Source organism: Callithrix jacchus, chromosome 5, assembly GCF_049354715.1.
Source record: "Callithrix jacchus isolate 240 chromosome 5, calJac240_pri, whole genome shotgun sequence".
NCBI lineage: Eukaryota > Metazoa > Chordata > Mammalia > Primates > Cebidae > Callithrix > Callithrix jacchus.
Window position 1 is genome coordinate 6,473,488 of NC_133506.1, and position 18,941 is coordinate 6,492,428.

Below are 18,941 nucleotides of genomic sequence, written 5' to 3' on the forward strand. Positions count from 1 at the left end.
GTGGATCACGAGGTCAAGAGATCGAGACCATCCTGGTCAACATGGTGAAACCCCGTCTCTACTAAAATTACAAAAATTAGCTGGGCATGGTGGCGCGTGCTTGTAATCCCAGCTACTCGGGGGGCTGAGGCAGGAGAATTGCCTGAACCCAGGAGGCGGAGGTTGTGGTGAGCCGAGATTGCGCCATTGCACCCCAGCCTGGGTAACAGCAGCGAAACTCCGTCTCAAAAAAAGAAAAGAAAAGAAATTTTTCCTAAAGAAATAATCAGATGCGGAAAATAATGGTGTACAGGAATGTTTATTTCCATGTTCTTTTTATAAGATTGAAAAATTGCAATAATAATAATACCAACTAGTTATTGAGCTCTTACCATGGGCCGGTTGCTGTGCTAAATGCTTTATAAGCATTGTCTTGTTTCATCTTTTCAAGAAGGTTGTATTATCATCTCCATTTTATAAATAAAAAAAGAAATAGCAGCACTGAAAAGTTAGCAATTTGCCTGAGACAAAATAATTAGTAAGTGGGGGAGACAGATGTGTAAAGGACAGCAGTAACACATTGTGGCTAAACATTAAAACGGAAGCAATGGTTCCTTCCTGGGTCCCAGCACACACAAAAAAGAAAAAAGAATATGAGCGACAATCAGTAGGCTGCAAAGTCTTATTATCATGATACACGGTGTGTATTCAGGCACTTAAAGCACTGCACAAAGCGGGCACTTAAAATGGTTGTTATTATTTGCACCTCAAACTTTAACGTGCCCACAAATCACCTGGGGATCTTGTTAAAATTCTGATCCTGAATCAGCAGGTCTAGCAGACCTGAGATTCAGCATTTCTTTTTTTTTTTTTTTTTTTTTTTGAGATAGAGTCTCACTCTGTCACCCAGAATCAAGGGCAGTGGAGCAATGTCAGCTGACTGCCACCTAAAGCGATTCTCCTGCCTCACCCTCCCAAGTAGCTGGGATTACAGGAATGTGCCATTATGCCCAGCTAATTTTTATATTTTTAATAGAAATGGGATTTCTTCACGTTAGCCAGGCTGGTCTCAATCTCCCGACCTCAGGTGATCTGCCTGCCTCAGCCTCCCAAAGTGCTGGAATGAGACTGGCTTTTCTTTTTATTTTATTTATTTTTTTTTTTGAGACAGAGTTTCGCTGTTGTTACCCAGACTGGAGTGCAATGGCATGATCTTGGCTCACCGCAACCTCTGCCTCCTGGGTTCAAGCAATTCTCCTGCCTCAGCCTCCTGAGTACTGGGACTACAGGTGCGCACCACCATGCCCAGCTAATTTTTGTATTTTCAGTAGAGAATGGGTTTCACCTTGTTGACCAGGATGGTCTCGATCTCTTGACCTCGTGATCCACCTGCCTCGGCCTCCCAAAGTGCTGGGATTATAGGCATGAGCCACTGCACCCGGCCCAGACTGGCATTTCTAACAAGGTTCCAAGTGAGGCCAGCACTGCTGATCCAAGGACCACCCTTGTAGTATAAGGGATTCTTAAATAACTTGGTGAAATGCGAGAGTCCTGTGTATGTGAAATGGAAAACAAATCACGGAATCCGAGTGACCTGTGAATGTGGAAAAAGACTGGCAGTTTCTTTTTTTTGCGGGGGAGGGACAGAGTTTCACTCTTGTTACCCAGCCTGGAGTGCAATGGCGCGACCTCGGCTCACCGCAACCTCCGTCTCCTGGGTTCTGGCAATTCTCCTGCTTCAGCCTCCTTAGTAGCTGGGATTACAGGCACGCACCACCGTGCCCAGCTAATTTTTTTTGTATTTTTAGTAGAGACAGGGTTTCACCATGTTGACTAGGATGGTCTCGATCTCTTGACCTCCCAAAGTGCTGGGATTACAGGCGTGAGCCACTGCACCCAGCCTTTTTTTTTTTTTTTTTTTTTTTAAGACAGGGTTTCACCATGTTGGTCAGGCTGGTCTTGAACTCCCGACCTCAGGTGATCCGCCTGCCTTGGCCTCCAAATTGCTTGGATTACAGGGGTGAGCCACCGCGCCCAGCCTGGCTGGCAGTTTCAAGTTACTTTTTTCCCTTTTCTGTATTTTCTGTCACGTGGGCTAATTCCATTCCACAAATACAGTATTTATGGGGTGACTCAACATCAGTCGCTGTGGGAGCAGAAGTGAAAGAAATCCAGCGGGTTTCTCCACGATGTTAAAAACAAAACAAAACTTAAACCGGGTTCCTTTTATTTTATTGTACATAAGTTATACCTAAACAGACTTAACACTTAAGATAGGAACAAACGTAATGCTCTGACAGGGATCTTTTTTTTTTTCTCAAACTACTTATTTATTTATTTATTTTCTTCTGAGACCAAGTCTTGCTCTATCACTCAGGCTGGAGAGCAGTGGCTCAATTTTGGCTCACTGCAACCTTTGCTTACTGGGTTCAAGCGATTTTCCTGCCTCAGCCTCCCAAGTAGCTGGGATTACAGGCACGCACCACCATGCCCTGCTAATTTTTGTATTGGTAGTAGAGACAGGGTTTCACCATGTTGGCCAGGATGGTCTTGAATTCTTGACCTCTGGTGATCTACCTGACTTTGTCTCCCAAAGTGCTGGGATTACAGGTGTGAGCCACAGCACCCAGCCCGGTTCTTCTTTTTTAACAAAGTTAAATGTATTTAAAAATAGCAAAGGCTGGTGTTTGCAGTGAGCTGAGATCACACCGTTGCATTCCAGCCTGGGTGACAGAGCAATACTTCATCTCAAAATAAATAGATAAATAAAAATAAAAAGTATTCCGGGCCACGCACAGTGGCTCATATCTGTAAATTTAGCACTTTGAGAGGCTGAGGCAAGTGGATCATTTGAGGTCAGGAGTTTGAGACCAGCCTGGCCAGCATGGTGAACACCCATCCCTAGTAAAAATACCAAAATTAGCTGGGCATGGTGGTGACCACATGTATTCCCAGCTATATGGGAAGCTGAGGCAGGAGAATCACTAGAACCCAGGAAGCAGAGGTTATAGTGAGCAGAGATTGTGACACTGCACTCTAGCCTGGGTGACAGAGCCAGAATCTGTCACAAAACAACAACAACAACAAAAATTCTTGCACGGTGAGTAGAGCCTCTGGGTTCAGTCCCCGTCTGTTTATAACCCAAGGTTCATTCTCTTCCAGGTACTCCAAACTTGGGCTGCGTCCTGTACACATTCTCAAGGCACCTCCTACTTTTTGGAATTCTTTAATACTTTTACACACACATGCATCTGCTTTTCTGGGTAAATTCCGACTTCTCAGAGGCCAGGCACTGCATCTGGTTCATCTGGTTGTGTCACTGTGGGATCTCCACCGCCTATCATATCTGCCTCACAACTGACCTCCTTTTTTTTGGAGACGTGGTCTTGCTCTCTCGCCCACGCTAGAGTGCAGTGGCACCATCTGGGCTCACTGCAGCCTCAACCTCCTGATCTCTCAAGCAACCTGCTTGCCTCAGCCTCGCCTCTGAGTAGCTGGGATCACAGGCGTGTGCCACTCAATATTTTTTTTTTTTTTGAGATGGAGTTTCACTGTTGTTACCCAGACTGGAGTGCAATGGCACGATCTCGGCTCACCGCAACCTCCGCCTCCTGGGTTCAAGCAATTCTGCCTCAGCCTCCCGAGTAGCTGGGATTACAGGCACGTGCCACGATGCCCAGCTAATTTTTGTATTTTTAGTAGAGACGGGGTTTCACCTTGTTGATCAGGATGGTCTCGATCTCTTGACCTTGTGATCCACCCACCTTGGCCTCCCAAAGCGCTGGGATTATAGGCGTGAGCCACCTTGCCCGGCCTAATATTTTGTCGAATGAATGTATGAATGAAATAATGACTGAAGGGGATGGGATTGTCCTTAGGGTAGAAGACATTTTGTTTATACCTTTCCAGAAGGGAATTTTCAGGAAAGGGTAGGGGAGAGGAGGAGGGCTGGTGAGGAAGGTGCGCCAAACCTCCCATATTTCCCTGCCCCAGGTTTCTTGGCATTCTCCACTTAACCTCAAGGCTGGACTTAGGGGCTAGGTGAAGCCCTTAGGCAAGGCGTCCAGTTCCTAAATTCTGGATAGCATGTCTCTATTTTCTCATGTTTTCAAGGGATCAGGGTAATACTCACCTGAGAACTGTGAGGAGTCCCTGGGAAGAGAGGGCATGGGGGATTAAAGTGTTTGAAGGGCTGCAGTGACGTCACGGTTTCAATAACCTCCCCTCACCCACCTGACCACCACCTTCCCTGTCCTGCACGGTCAAAGCCCTCGCACTATTTTGAGTAATCGTTGGTGAGTCAGTTTCTTCCACTGCACAGAGGGTCTCAAAGTGTGGTCCCTGGGTGCATTTTGGAAATGCAAATTCTCAGGCTCCACCCTGCCCGTTGGAGTCAGATCCTCCGGGGGCGGGGCCCGGCAACACCAGGTGCTGCTGATGCCCATCCGGGGTGGAGAACTACTGCTCTGCTCTGATGCCAGCCCTCCGAGGGACACTCTGGCCTGCTTGGTTCCCATCCCTGTCCCCAGTGCCTGGCATCGAGTAGGCGTGCCATAAATATCTGCCGAGTGCGTAATAACGGTGATGATGATAATAGCAGCTAGCCATTTATTGAGGACCTCCTGTGTGCCAGGCTCAGCGTTAAACTTTCCTGGAGGCTAAACTCCTTTAAGGAGCCACCCCAGCCATCATTTTCACAGATGGCGAAACTGAGGTTCAGAGAGGCCAAGCGCGGTGCCCAGGGGTCCCTCAGCGGGAGAACTGGCAGGAAACCCCCCGGTTCTCCTCGGAGCCCAGTGGCCGCGCGTGTCCGCCGCCGCGCGAGTGTGCCCCGGCCCCGCACAGCCCAGGGCGGTCGGGGGAGGAGCGCGGCGGCGGCCGTGGCGAAAGTGCGGTTGCGGATGCGCGGTGAGGGCGGCGGCGGCGGCGGCGGCGGCGGCGGCGGCGGCGGCGGCGGCCGTGGCGAAAGTGCGGTTGCGGATGCGCGGTGAGGCCGGCGGCGGCGGAGGAAGCTGAGCAGGGCGGCGGCGGAGGGGCTTGCGGGGCTGGGGAGCGCGCCATGGGTCGCCTGCACTGCACGCAGGACCCAGTGCCCGAGGCCGTGGGGGGCGACATGCAGCAGCTGAACCAGCTGGACGCGCAGGTGGGTCCGGCGGCCGGGCGTGGGGCGCGGGGCCCAGGTGATTCCGGGAGCCGGGCCTGGGGGCCCAGGGCGTCTTGGGATGGTGGGAGTTGGGGGAGACTAGACAGAGCGGCGTCTAGTCGTTTTGGGTGTGTGAGGTGGGTTCGGGGCGAGGCTGAGGGGAGCTGGGGTCTGAGGTGAGCGATGGTGATAACTCGAGAGCCACGGGATCTCCGGAGGCCTAAGTGCCAGCTGAGGTGTCCGAAGGGGTTTGTGGGGTCCCACAGATGGGACTACAGGACCTCCGCGGGGTCCTGGGGCCGAGGAGAGCTTTTGGGGTCCTAGAAGAGGGACGGAGGGGAGTCGAGGTGAGGTTAAAGGAGTTTGGGGAACTGAAGGAACAGACTAAGGGCGTGGGGAGTTTGGGGGTGCGGTGGGGGCCAAAGGGAGATGCATGCTTGGCAGGGAAGCCGAGGAAGCCTGAGGGTAGCGGGAAGGCTCGAGAATCCGAGGGGGCCCAGGGAAGCCCGGCCTGGGCTGCTGTCTTACATCTCAGTGTGACGTGAGTGTCAGTAACAGGCCCCGATGGGGCCCTATGGGCCTGAGGGGCTGGGTCTGGGGCAAGGCTGATGACACCCTCCACCCCCACTCAGTTAAGGGGAGTCCCTGGGATTCACATGGAAAGAAACCCGATACACTATGCACAGTGGGGGGTCCCTATCCTTGATGGTGGGGGAGCTGGCAAAGCCCTTTTCTCCCGATTCAGGCTGAAGGTGCCAGCCAAGGCAGCCTTAGAGGCGTCCTGCTCCTGTGCTGGTTGGGATGCCCCTTTCATACCACCAAAGCAACTGAAATAAATAGGTGAGAATGACATTTCTCACCCCTACTGGGAAGATAGGTCTATTTCCCCCACTAGGTTGTCACTTCTCAGGAGGTAGGGGCCCTCTCTTTCATCTCCGTACCCCCCACAGCTTCCCACACAGTAGTGCTGTTTGCGGGATGAAAAGCAAACTTACCACTTACAATGACAGGAAGGCTCTAAGCTTGAGCTATGCAACAGAAAAAAATTGCAAGCCACATTTCTAACTTTCCATTTTGTAGTAGCCACATTTAAAAATTAAACAGAAATGGAAATTAATTTTTTTTTTTTTTTGAGACGGAGTCTCTTTCTATCACCCAGGCTGGAGTGTAGTGGCTCAATCTCAGCTCACTGTGACCGCCACCTCCCGGGTTCAAGCAATTCTCTGTCTCACCCTCCCTAGTAACTGGGCTTACAGGCACATGCCACCACACCCGGCTAATTTTTATATTTTTATTAGAGATGGGGTTTCACCATATTGGTCAGCCTGGTCTCAAACTCCTGACCTCAGGTTATCCACCCACCTCAGCCTCCCAAAGTACAGGGATTACAGGCATAAGCCACTATGCCCGGCCAATATTTGTGTGTTTAGACAAATCTAAACAGAAAAGGTAAAGTACAAATACAGTATAAAAGATGAAAAATAATACCCCTAGGGTACTTACTGTGAATGATGCTTGTAGGACGGGCAGTTGCTCTGGGTGAGTGAGTGAGTGTGAAGGCCTCGGACATTATGGTATTATAGACTATAAACTCTGTATCCTTAGGCAACACTAAATTTATAAAACATACTTTTTAGGAGCCGGGCGCGGTGGCTCAAGCCTGTAATCCCAGCACTTTGGGAGGCCGAGGCGGGTGGATCACGAGGTCAAGAGATGGAGACCATCCTGGTCAAAATGGTGAAACCCCGTCTCTACTAAAAATACAAAAATTAGCTGGGCATGGTGGTGCGTGCCTGTAACCCAGCTACTCAGGAGGCTGAGGCAGGAGAATTGCCTGAACTCAGGAGGTGGAGGTTGCCATTGCACTCCAGCCTGGGTAACAAGAGCGAAACTCCGTCTCAAAAAAAATAAAAAATAAAAATAAAAAGATATGTAACCATGAACATAATATAAATGTTAAAAAAAAAAACCTTTTGACTGCCCCAAAATTTAACTACTAATAGCTTCCTTTGACTAGAAGCTTTAGAGTAACATAAATATTCAATTAATATTTATTTTTAGGTTATGTGTATTATATATGGTATGTTTACAATAAAATAAGCTGGAAAAATATTAAAACAATTTTAGAAATGACTTTGTCTTTAATATCAATAACTACAAGAAAGATAATTTCAATAATCTACAGGAAAGATATTCATAAGGTTTTATTTCATCATTATTTTCAGTATCTGTGATTCCCATCAATAGAACTTGCCCTTTAAATGCCTTGAAATAAAACAGAGGTGCCAAAAAAAAAATAAATAAAAAATAAAAAAAATACTTTCTGGTTGGGCATGGTGGCACAGCTACCACTGTAGTCCCAGCTTCTTGGGAGGCTGAGGCAGAAGGATCACTTGAGCCCAGGATTTCAAGACTGTAGTGCACAATGATTCCACCTGTGAATAGCCATAGCACGCCAGCCTGGGCAGCATGGTGAGATCACATCTCTAAACAAAAATTTTGGGAGCCGTGGTGGCTCGGGCCAGTTGTCCTGGCGCTTGAGGAGGCGAGGCTATGAGTTCAAGGCCAACCTGGGCAACATAAGAACTACTGATTCATTAAAAAAAAAAAAAATTTTTTTTTCTTTTTCTGATAAGCTGACCTTAGCCTAATGTAACTTCGTTTGTTTGTTTGAGACAGAGTCTCCCCCTGTTGCCCAGGCTGGAATGTAGTGGCACATCTTGGCTTACTGCAACCTTCACCTCCCAGGCTCAAGCAATTCTGCCTTAGCCTCCCAAGTAGCTGGGACAAGAGGTGTGCACCACCTTGCCTGGCTACTTTTTTTTTTTTTTTTTTTGAAACAGAGTCTCACTCTGTCGCCCAGGCTGGATTGCAGTGGCACAGTCTTGGCCCAGTGCAACCTCTGTCTCCCAGGTTCAAGCAATTCTTCTGCCTCAGCCTCCCAAGTAGCTAGGATTACAGGTGCCCACCACCACATCTGGCTAATTTTTGTAATTGCAGTAGAGATGGGGTTTCACTATGTTGGTCAGGCCTGTGTCAAACTCCTGACCTCCAGTGATGCGCCCGCCTCAGCTTCCCAAAGTGCTGAGACTACATGCGTGAGCCATCATGCCAGGCCTACTTTTATATATATACATGTGTGTATATATAAATACACGTATATATAGTTTCGCTCTTGTTACCCACGCTGGAGTGCAATGGCACGATCTCGGCTCACCGCAACCTCTGCCTCCTGGGTTCAGGCAATTCTTCTACCTCAGCCTCCTGAGGAGCTGGAATTATAGGCACATGCCACCATGCCCAGCTAATTTTTTGTATCTTTAGTAGAGACGGGGTTTCACCATTTTGACCAGGATGGTCTCGATCTCTTGACCTCGTGATCCACCCGCCTCGGCCTCCCAAAGTGCTGGGATTACAGGCTTGAGCCACTGCACCTGGCCGACTTTTTAAAATTTTTAGTAGAGACAGGGTTTTACCATGTTGGCCAGGCTGGTCATGAACTCCTGACCTCAAGTGATCTGCCTGCCTAGACCTCCCAAAGTGCTGGGATTACAGGTGTGACCCACTGCGCTGGCCAACTGTAACTTTTTTACTTCATGAACTCTTACTACTTTTTTTTTGGAGACAGGGTCTTGCTCTGTCAACCATGCTCCCTGCAGCCTCGACCTCCTGGGCTCAAGCAATCCTCCTACCTCAGCCTCACAAATAGCTGGGACCATAGGCATGTGCCACCACACCTGGCTAATTTTTGTGTTTTTTGTAGAGACAGAATTTCGTCATGTTGCCCAGGCTGATTTTGTTATACTTTTTGGCACTTTTGTAGTAACACATAGCTGAAAATACAAACATATTGCACAGCTGTACAAAAATACTATCATTTTTCTGTTTAAAAATTTTTTAATGTTTTTTAAAACTTTTTTTTTTTTTTGAGACAGAGTTTCGCTGTTGTTGCCCAGACTGGAGTGCAATGGCCTGATCTCAGCTCACCGCAACCTCTGCCTCCTGGGTTCAAGCAATTCTCCTGCCTCAGCCTCCTGAGTAGCTGGGACTACAGGCACGCACCACCATGCCCAGCTAATTTTTGTATTTTTAGTAGAGACGGGGTTTCACCATGTTGACCAGGATGGTCTCGATCTCTTGACCTCGTGATCCACCCGCCTCGGCCTCCCAAAGTGCTGGGATTACAGGCTTGAGCCACCGCGCCCGGACCTAAAAAAACATTTTTAAAAAATGAGCTGAGGCTGGGCACGGTGGCAAACGCCTGTAATCCCACTGCTTTTGGAGGCCGAGCTGGGTGGATCACGAGTTCAGGAGTTTAAGACCAGCCTGGCCAAGATGGTGAAAACCTGTCTCTACTAAAAATACAAAAATTAGTTGCCTGTAATCTCAGCTACTTGGGAGGCTGAGGCAGGAGAATTGCCTGAACCAAGGAGACAGAGGTTGCAGTGAGCCGAGATTTCGCCACTGCACTCCAGCCTGGTGACAGAGCGAGACTCAGTCTCAAAAAAAAAAAAAAAAAAAATTAGCTGAGCATGGTGGTGTGTGCCTGTAGTTCTAGCTACTTAAGTGGCTGAGACAGGAAAATCCCTTAAGCCTGGAAGTTTGAGGCTGCAGTGAGCTATGACCATGGCATTACACTCTAGCCTGGGTGAGAAAATGAGACCCTGTCTCAATAAAATAAATAAATAAGGTCAGGCAGCCAGGAAGTGGAAGAGCCAGGAATTTAGGATGGAGTATTTGGCTTCAAAGCCTGTGGAAATAGCTTACTTTTACTTGTTAATGTATCAGTGTTCTCTGGAAGATATACATTTGGGGAATAAAAACAGATTCTGCTACTAACAAAGTTGGTTTTTTTGTTTGTTTGTTTTTTATGATCTGTAAAATTACCTACAGCTTGCTATTCGTAGAAAATACAAACCACTTCCTTTGAGATCAGCACTTGACTCATTTTCTTTTCTTTCTTTCTTTTTTTTTTTTTTTTTTTTTATGAGACAAGATCTCACTCTGTCGCCAAGGCTGGAGAGCAGTGGCACAATAATGGCTCTGCATTCTTGAGCTCCAGGGCTCAAGCAGTTCTGCTGCCTCAGCCTTTTGAGTAGCTAGAACCACAGACACATGCACCACACCAGGTTAATATTTTTTTTTAAATTAATTAATTAATTTTAAAGACAGGATTTTACCATGTTGGCCAGGATGGTCTTGAACTCCTCACCTCAAGTGATCCACCCACCTTGGCCTCCCAAAGTGCTGGGATTGTAGGTGTGAGCCACCCAGCCTGGCCTATTTTTAACAATTTTTTATGGTAACGGGTGTCTCTGTCTGTTGCCTAGGTTGGTCTGGTGCTCTTGGCCTCAAGGGATCCCTCTACCTCAGCCTCCCAAAGTATGAACCATTGCACCCAGAATTCACTTCTTTTATTTCTTTTTTTTTTTTGAGACGGAGTTTTGCTCTTGTTGCTCAGGCTGGAGTGCGATGGTGCAATCTCGGCTCACCGCAACCTCCACCTCCTGGGTTCAAGCAGTTCTCCTGCCTCAGCCTCCGAGTAGCTGGGACTATAGGTGCACGCCACCATGCCCAGCTAATTTTTGTATTTTTAGTAGAGATGGGGTTTCACCTTGTTGACCAGGATGGTCTCGATCTCTTGACCTTGTGATCCACCTGCCTCAGCCTCCCAAAGTGCTGGGATTATAGGCGTGAGCCACTGTGCCTGGCCTTATTTCTTTTTTTTTTTTTTTTTTTAATTTGAGACAGTGTCTTGCTCTGTCACCCAGGCTGGAGGTCGACTCCCAGGCTCAACTGATCCTCTTACCTCAGCCTTTTTAGTAGCTGGGACTATAGGCATGTGCCGCTATGCCTAGCTAATTTTTTTTTTTTTTTGAGACAGTCTCGCTGTGTTGCCCAGGCCCAAGTGCAATGGCACCATCTCGGCTCACTGCAGCCTCCGCCTCCCAGGTTCAAGTGATTCTCCTGTCTCAGCCTCTTGAGTAGCTGGGATTACAGGTGCCACCCCCAGGCCCGGCTAATTTTTTTGTATTTTTAGTAGAGACGGGGTTTCACCATATTGGTTAGGCTGGTCTTGAACTCCTGACCTTAGGTGATCCACCAGCCTTGGCCTCCCAAAGTGTTAGGATTACAGGCATGAACCATGGCACCTGCCTCTGGCTAATTTTTGTATTTTTTGAAGAGATAGGGTTTTGCTATGTTGCTCAGGCTGGTCTAGAACTTACAGCCTCAAGTGATCCACCCACCATGGCTTCCCAAAGTGCTGGGATTATAGGTATGAGCAGTGGGCCGCAGAATTGACTCATTTTCTAACCTTGGAACATATTCTAAACCATTACCTTTATTGTTAATACAGAAACCTTCTTCCTGATAAGCAACTTACCTGCGTCATTTGGGCCATTTCCCTGTCTTATGTTGGATAACCAGCTTTCTCCAAGTACCCACTCGATTAGCTAAATTTATTTTGAAGTCTGAAGTGTAGGCCTCAAGGAATAAATGAATCATTGTGTGAACGTTGGCATTACCATTTATTACTCATTCAGTGGGTAATACCTGAATGCCTACCATAAACCAAATAGCCACTGTACCCGGAGAAGCCAGGAGTCTTAAGACCAGCCTGGCCAACATGGTGAAACCCTGTCTCCACTAAAAATACAAAAATTAGCCAGGCATGGTAGTACACGCTTATAATCCCAGCTACTCAGGAGGCTGAGGCATGAGAATGACTTGAATCCATGAGACAGAGGTTGCAGTGAGCTGTGATTGCAGTGAGCCATGGAGCTGTATTCCAGCCTGGGTGACATAGGGAGACTCTGTTTCAAAAAACAAACAAAAAATAGTTTCTTACTTATTTTTATAGAAAAAAACGTCAGGTGTTGAACTCCTGATCTCGTGATCCACCTTCCTCAGCCTCCCAGAGTGCTGGGATTACAGGCGTAAGCCACATACCTGGCCATGTTTTCTTATTTTTATTATTATTATTTTTTTTTTGAGATAGAGTCTCACTGTGTTGCCCAGGCTGAACTGCAGTGATGTGATCTTGGCTCATTGCAACCTCCACCTCCCTGGTTCAAGCAATTCTCCTGCCTCAGCCTCTCGAGTAACTGGAACTACAAGCACATGCTACCACACCCAACTAATTGTGTATTTTTAGTAGAGATAAAGTTGAGATAAAGTTTCACTATCTTGGCCAGGCTTGTCTCGAACTCTTGACCTCAGGTGATCTGCCCTCCTCGGCCTCCCAAAGTGCTGGGATTACAGGCGTCAGCTGCCATGCCTAGCCTTGTTTTTGTATTTTAGAGATGAGGTCTCACTATGTTGTCCACGGTGAGTTTGAATACCTGGGCTCCAGTGATTCTCCCATTTCTGGCTTTGAATTATATATAGATATACATATATATGTACATACACACACACACACACACATATATATATATATAAAGATCATTCTGTATGTATTTTATGTTCATCTTGCTTTAAAAAAAAATGAACAATGTATTCTGGATATTTTCCCCCTTCAATACAAAGAGATCTATTGCTTTTTTTTTTTGAGACGGAGTGTCACTCTGTTGCTAGGCTGGAGTGCAACGGCGCCATCTTGGCTCACTGCAACCTCCATCTCCCAGGTTCAAGGGATTCTCTTGAGTCAGCCTCCCGAGTAGCTGGGACTACTACCTGTGTGCCACCACGCCCAGCTAATTTTTGTATTTTTAGTAGAGACCAGGTTTCACCATGTTGGCCAGGATGGTCTCAAGCCTCCCAAAGTGTTGGGAGTACAGGCGTGAGCTACTGCACTCAGGGTTTTTTTTTTTTGAGATGGAGTCTCAGTATCCTAGACTGGAGGAGTGCAGTGGTGCCATCTCAGCTCACTGCCACCTCTGCCTCCCGGGTTCAAGTGATTCTCCTGGGATTACAGGCGCCCGCCGTCATGTCCAGCTAATTTATTTTATTTTATTTAAATTAATTAATTTATTTCTGGGTGAGAAAGCCAGCTGACTCTTCATTGCTTGGGGATCAGGGGACTCAGGAGCTCTTGGTGGGGTGGGTCCGCTTCGTCTTCACCATCACAGGCTTCTGGCTGTGCAAGATGGTGCTGACCCTGTGGACCGCTGCCATGCACAAGTCAGGGCAGTACTTGTTGTTGCAGATCATGTGTCTGATGCTGCTGAGCGTGGCGCAAGCGTTCTTATTGTTGGTGGTCTGCACGCTGGAGGCGGCAGGCTTCTGCTGGCTGGATCTCCGCTTCATAACCACCACCACACCTTTGCAGTCAGTTGCCATCTCCACGCCCACAGTCTTGGGGTGAATCAGCCCGTTGTAGCGGAAGGAGTTGCGGGCCTTCAAGTTATGGGGCTCGGTGTTGTAGGTCTGCTTGTCCCTCTTGATCAGGAAACTGAAGCATTTTGGCACGACGATCCATTGCAGATTCGCAGACATGATGGCGGCTCCTCTCGCAGCAATGTCCTGACACAGAAAGATAATTTTTGTATTTTTAGTAGAGGCAGGGTTTCGCCATGGTGGCCAGGCTGGTCTCAAACTCCTGACTTCAGGTGATCCACCCGCCTCAGCCTCTCAAAGTGCTGGGATTACAGGAGTGAGCCATGTGTCCAACCTTCTTTTTTCTTTTGAAATTTAAATGTATTATGATTTGTGGAGATGGGCTCTCACTATATTAACAGCCTGAACATAATGCTGGTCTCCTGGGCTCAAGTGACCCTCCTGCCTCAGCCTCCCAGAGTGCTGGCATTATAGGCATGAGCCACTGTAACTTGCCAAAACGTTTACTTTTTGGAACATACCTGAAGGATATACTTCATGGAATGGAATTACTAGATCGAGGGATATAATCATTTAAAAATTATGGCCGGGCACGGTGGCTTAAGCCTGTAATCCCAGCACTTTGGGAGGCCCAGGCAGGTGGATCACGAGGTCAAGAGATCGAGACCATCCTGGTCAACATGGTGAAAACCCGTTTCTACTAAAAATACAAAAAAAATTAGCTGGGCATGGTGGTGCGTACCTGTGATCCCAGCTACTCAGGAGGCTGAGGCAGGAGAATTGCCTGAACCCAGGAGGCGGAAGTTGTGGTGAGCCGAGATCGTGCCATTGCACTCCAGCCTGGGTAACAAGAGCGAAACTCCGTCTCAAAAAGAAAAAAAAAAAATTAGATGCTGACTGCATGTGGTGGCTCATGCCTGTAATCCCAGCTCTTAGGGAGGCTGAGGCAGGAGGATTGCTTGAGCCCTAGAGTTCCAGATGAGCTGGGGCAACATAGTGAGACCCTATCTCTACAAAATATTTAAAAAATTAGCCCAGTGTGGATGTAGTGGCATATGCCTGTAATCCCAGCTACTCAGGAGACTGAGGTAGGAGTATTGCTTTGAGCCCAAGAGATTGGAGGCTCCAGTGAGCCAGGATTGCGCCACTGCACTCCAGTCTGGGCAACACCCAGAGTTTGCATAAAAAAAATAAATATTAGATTCACATTGTGAAATTGCCCTCTAAAAAGTTCACCCCAGTGTATCCTCTCATCAGTCGTGCAGAAGTCTGTCTGCTTCCTTGTCCTAGTCAAACTTTTGTGTGTGCAGATCTGATAAGTGAAAAATAGTATCTTCTGGTTTTACTGATTTGCATTACTCCAGCCTGGAATGACCCTGTGCATCTCTTCCTATGTTTACTGGGGAGAATCATTACGATTTTGAGATGAATGCATAAATAGTCACGGGTGGGTGAGCATTCCAGGGGGAGGGACCTATGCAATTGCAAAGGCAAAGCATGGTGGGGGGTTATTTAGGAAAGATTTATTCAACAAATACTGTGCACTTACAATATTTAAGTTGCGGTGAAGCTGCAACACCGTACAAGGAACCTTCTAAGACATGCTTGTGTTCCTTATCAGGGTTGAAAATTCTAGGTGGCCTCAGGTGAGTTTTCAGAGGGGAGCCTCAGAAGTTGAGGATCTGGGTAGGTCCCTTTCTTGTTGGGAGTATCAGCGTTTCTTGGCAGGGCTTTGGAGGATAAGGAGGCTGAGATAGGGATGAGGGAAGGCAGAGATAGGGATGAGGGATCAATAACACATTCTTGCACTGTTGCTCAGGCTGGATTGCAGTGGTGCAATCATAAGTTGTCTGCAGCCTCGAGCTGGGCTCAAGCAATCCTCCTATCTTAGCCTCAGTAGTTAGAACTGCAGGTGCATACCACCACACCTGTCTCATTTTATTTTTTTATTTTAATTTTTGAGTTAGGATCTTGTTTTCTCATCCAGGCTGGAGATCAGTGGTATGATCATAACTCACTGTAGCTTAGAACTCCTGGGCTCAAGCAATCCTCCTGCCTCAGCCTCCTGAGTAGCTAGGACTATAGGAGCATGTCACCTTGCCTGGCGAATTTTTGAATTTTTTTGTACAGACAGGTTCTTGCTATATTGCCAAAACTGGTCTCAAACTCCTGGCCTCAAGCAATCCTCTTACCTTGGGCTCCCAGAGTGCTGGGATTACAGGCCTGAGCCACTGCACCCAGTTTGGTTTTGTATTTTAAAATAGAATACATTTTAGAATAAAGTAATACAGAGCCCTGACAGATGTGTAGAGTTTAATGTGTCACAGCAGAAGGGAGAGGTACATTTAACATACTACACGTAAAGATTTGGGGGTTTCAAGCGGAAGTATCTGCCCATAATATTTTTCATTTTTTATGTATTGCTTCTAGAAGGTGGATCAAATGGCATAGTGACTATAATTATGGCTTTAATTGTAGCTAGCATTTGTTTAGCTTCCAGCCTGGCGCTGTGCTAGAGGCTCTGCATGTGTCACTGTTAGTATTGGAAGCTAGGTATTATATTATCACCTTTGTTTTCCTTGTAGGGACTGGGACAGAGGCTAAATGACTTGATTAAATTTACAAGAGTAGTCAATGGCAGAGCACTGATTCATCTGGGTCTTTTAAACTCTGGCATCCTGGTTTTCCCCACTATGCCATACACGCTGGGTTTTTTTCACAGTTGTTATTTTTGAAACGGAGTCTTGCTCTGTCGCCAAGGCTGGAGTACAGTGGCACAATCTTGGCTCACTGCAACCTGTGCCTCCCGGGTTCAAACAATTTTTCTGCCTCAGCCTCTTGAGTAGCTTGGATTATAGGCATGAGCCACCCCGCCTGGCCTAGGGCCTTATAAGAAGAGGAAGAGGCTGGTGGCTCATGCCTGTAATCCCAGCACTTTGGGAGGCCGAGGCAGGTAGATCACTTGAGGTCAGGAGCTCAAGAGCAGCCTGGCCAACATGGTGAAACCCTGTCTCTACTAAAAATACAAAAATTAGCCAGGTGTGGTGGCAGGCACCTGTAATGCCAGCTACTTGGGAGGCTGAGGCAGGAGAATCGCTTAAACCCAGGAGGCAGAGCTTACAGTGAGCCGAGACTGTGCCACAATAAAATATTATCACTCTGGATGACAGACTGAACTCCATCTCAGAAAAAATAAAATAAGGGCCCCAGCCCCATGGGGTTAGGGTCCCACTCTTATAACCTCATTTAACCTTTATTATCTTACAGGACCTGTCTTCAAATATTGTCACAACAGAGGTTAGGTCTTCAATATATGAATTTTGGGGGGACATAAACCTTCAGTTCCTAACAACACAGTATCAGTAAAGAGAAAAGATTAATACACACAAAACTGTAGGAGTGTGTTCTGGGTGCATAATAAAGTACTGCAGTTTATTTTTGTCTTATACAAGTAACAAGATGTTTACAGTGGGGGGAACCCAAGAAAATATGAGGCCTGGTGCATGACTTGCACCTGTAATTCCAGCATTTTGGGAGGCTGAGGAGGATAGATTGCTTGAGCCCAGGAGTTTGAGACCATCTTGGCCAAGAAAGTTAGACCCTGTCTCTACTTTAAAAAAAAAAAAATTAGCCCAGCCTGGTGGCATGTGCCTGTAGTCCCAGCTACTCTGAAGGCTGAGGTGGAAGGATTACTTGAGCCCAGGAGGCAGAGGTTGCAGTGAGCCAAGATTGCATCACTGCACTGCAGCCTGGGCAACAGAGAGACTCTGTCTCAAAAAAAAAGGAAAGAAAGAAAGAAAATATGGATAGGCAAAACAGAAGAAAATTAAAATAATCCAAAGTGGTAACAGCTTTTAATTTTTTGGTGATTTCCCCTTTGTGCATGTGTGTGTGTCTGTGTGTGTCTGTGTCTGTGTCCTAGAGATATATGTGTGTACCTGGGTGCATATGCTCACAATCCCTCAATACATGCCTCCCAAGTATCCCAATAAACATGTTTTTCAGATGATGTAGTGACACAGGTGTATTGACACTGGTGGTGGGTCTTGTGAACGTTTGTAGCTGTAAGATGATCAGAGCAGACATAACACCTGGCTGTTACTGTTCTTCCCTCTCAAGGCTCTACAGTTGCCTGGCGTGGGGCACGCTGACCCAGGAGTAGAAATTGTACTGATGTTCTGTGTTATTTTCTTCACAGCAGTTCTCAACCCTGACAGAGGTGCTTTTCCACTTCCTAACTGAGCCAAAAGAGGTAAATAAAACATTTTGTGTTAGGGAGAGCGGGCCCATGTTCCCTGAGACGTTTAGAGAGTGAAGGCCTGGGCTTTTCACTCTTCCCCCTCTGCAGGTGGAAAGGTTTCTGGCTCAGCTCTCTGAATTTGCCACCACCAATCAGATCAGTCTTGGCTCCCTCAGAAGCATCATGAAAAGCCTCCTCTTGGTTCCAAATGGTGAGTAACCTCTCTTATCAGCTATGGCCAGAGACACTAACTTGAACATTCCTTTAGTCCATGGAGTCTTTGAAGCATGCTCCCAGGATGGAGCCAGAGCATTTGGTAATGAGCCAGATACGGGTGGGACTCTGTCTCAGGAGGAGCCCAGGTAACAGGTAAACAGAGTATAGTGGAATAGCAAATGCCCTGTGGCACAGCACGACTCAAAAGTTCAGTCTGCATCCTTGGTTCTGTCCCCAGAGTGTCCTCTTGTCCTCTCTACAATAAGTATAGAAATTGAGAATAAGCATTTTGAACCTTTTATAGCAATTTGACAGTGTCCTTTGAATCTCGTTTTTTTAAATGGAGCTTTTTTTTTTTTTTTTTTTGAGACAGGATCTGGCTCTGTTGCCCAAGCTGGAATACAGTGGTGCAGTCATAGCTCACTTCAGCCTCAAACTCCTAGGCTCAGGTGATCCTCCTGCCTCAACTCCCCAAGTAGGTGGGACCACAGGTGTGCACCACCCTGCCTGGCTAATGCTTTTTGTGTGTAGAGAGAGAGTCTCTCTGTTACCCAGGTTGGTCTAAAACTTGTAGTTCAAGCTGTCCTCCTGACTCGGCCTCTCAAAGTGCTGGGATTATAGGTGTAAGCCACCAAGCCCAGCTTCACTTCAAGTGTATTCGAAGTTGAGGGCTTAATTTGTTTGCCCCTGTTTGGTACTTTCCTGGATCTTAGTGAAGTTTCTTCCTTTTGCCCTGTATTGTGCTCCTGAGGTTCTGGGGGCTTGAACCAGAACATTCTAGAGATTTTTCAACTGTGAAATTTTCTGATCCTCTTCTTTTGTGATTCTTGCCGCCTTTGCTTTCATGGCTCGGTAAGAATTTGAAGTCTTTTTTTTTTAGTTGGAGTTTCACTCTTGTTGCCCAGGCTGAAGTGCAATGGTGTGATCTTAGCTCACCACAACCTTCCTCTCCTGCATTCAAGTGATTCTCCTGCCTCAGCCTCCCAGGTAGCTGGGATTACAAGCACCCGCCATCATGCTCAGTTAATTTTTGTATTTTTAGTAGAGATGAGGTTTTGCCATGTTGATCAGGCTGGTCTCAAT

At 47.1% G+C, this 18,941-nt stretch overlaps 1 protein-coding gene and 1 pseudogene across 10 annotated transcripts in view; one reads left to right on the forward strand and one right to left on the reverse strand.

Moving 5' to 3' along the window:
* The first annotated feature begins 4,891 nt into the window (after positions 1–4,891).
* COMMD7 (COMM domain containing 7) overlaps positions 4,892–18,941 on the forward strand; it is a 31,642-nt gene continuing 17,592 nt past the window's right edge. For 5 of the 9 annotated variants that reach the window (XR_013535054.1, XR_013535055.1, XM_017971850.4 and 2 more), the window contains exons 1-3: positions 4,892–5,122; positions 17,601–17,654; positions 17,751–17,853. Coding sequence is in view for 6 of the 9 variants with exons in the window: in XM_017971850.4 (XP_017827339.2) it covers positions 5,039–5,122; positions 17,601–17,654; positions 17,751–17,853 (241 nt within the window). In the remaining 3 variants the exon portion in view is untranslated. The remainder of the gene's footprint in view (positions 5,123–17,600; positions 17,655–17,750; positions 17,854–18,941) is intronic. The other 4 variants (XR_013535056.1, XM_078371133.1, XM_008995548.4 and 1 more) reach the window with 1 other exon arrangement.
* On the reverse strand, positions 13,148–13,597 carry LOC103792786 (large ribosomal subunit protein eL28 pseudogene; annotated as a pseudogene). The gene has a single exon (XR_013535057.1). The product of XR_013535057.1 is annotated as a large ribosomal subunit protein eL28 pseudogene (transcript).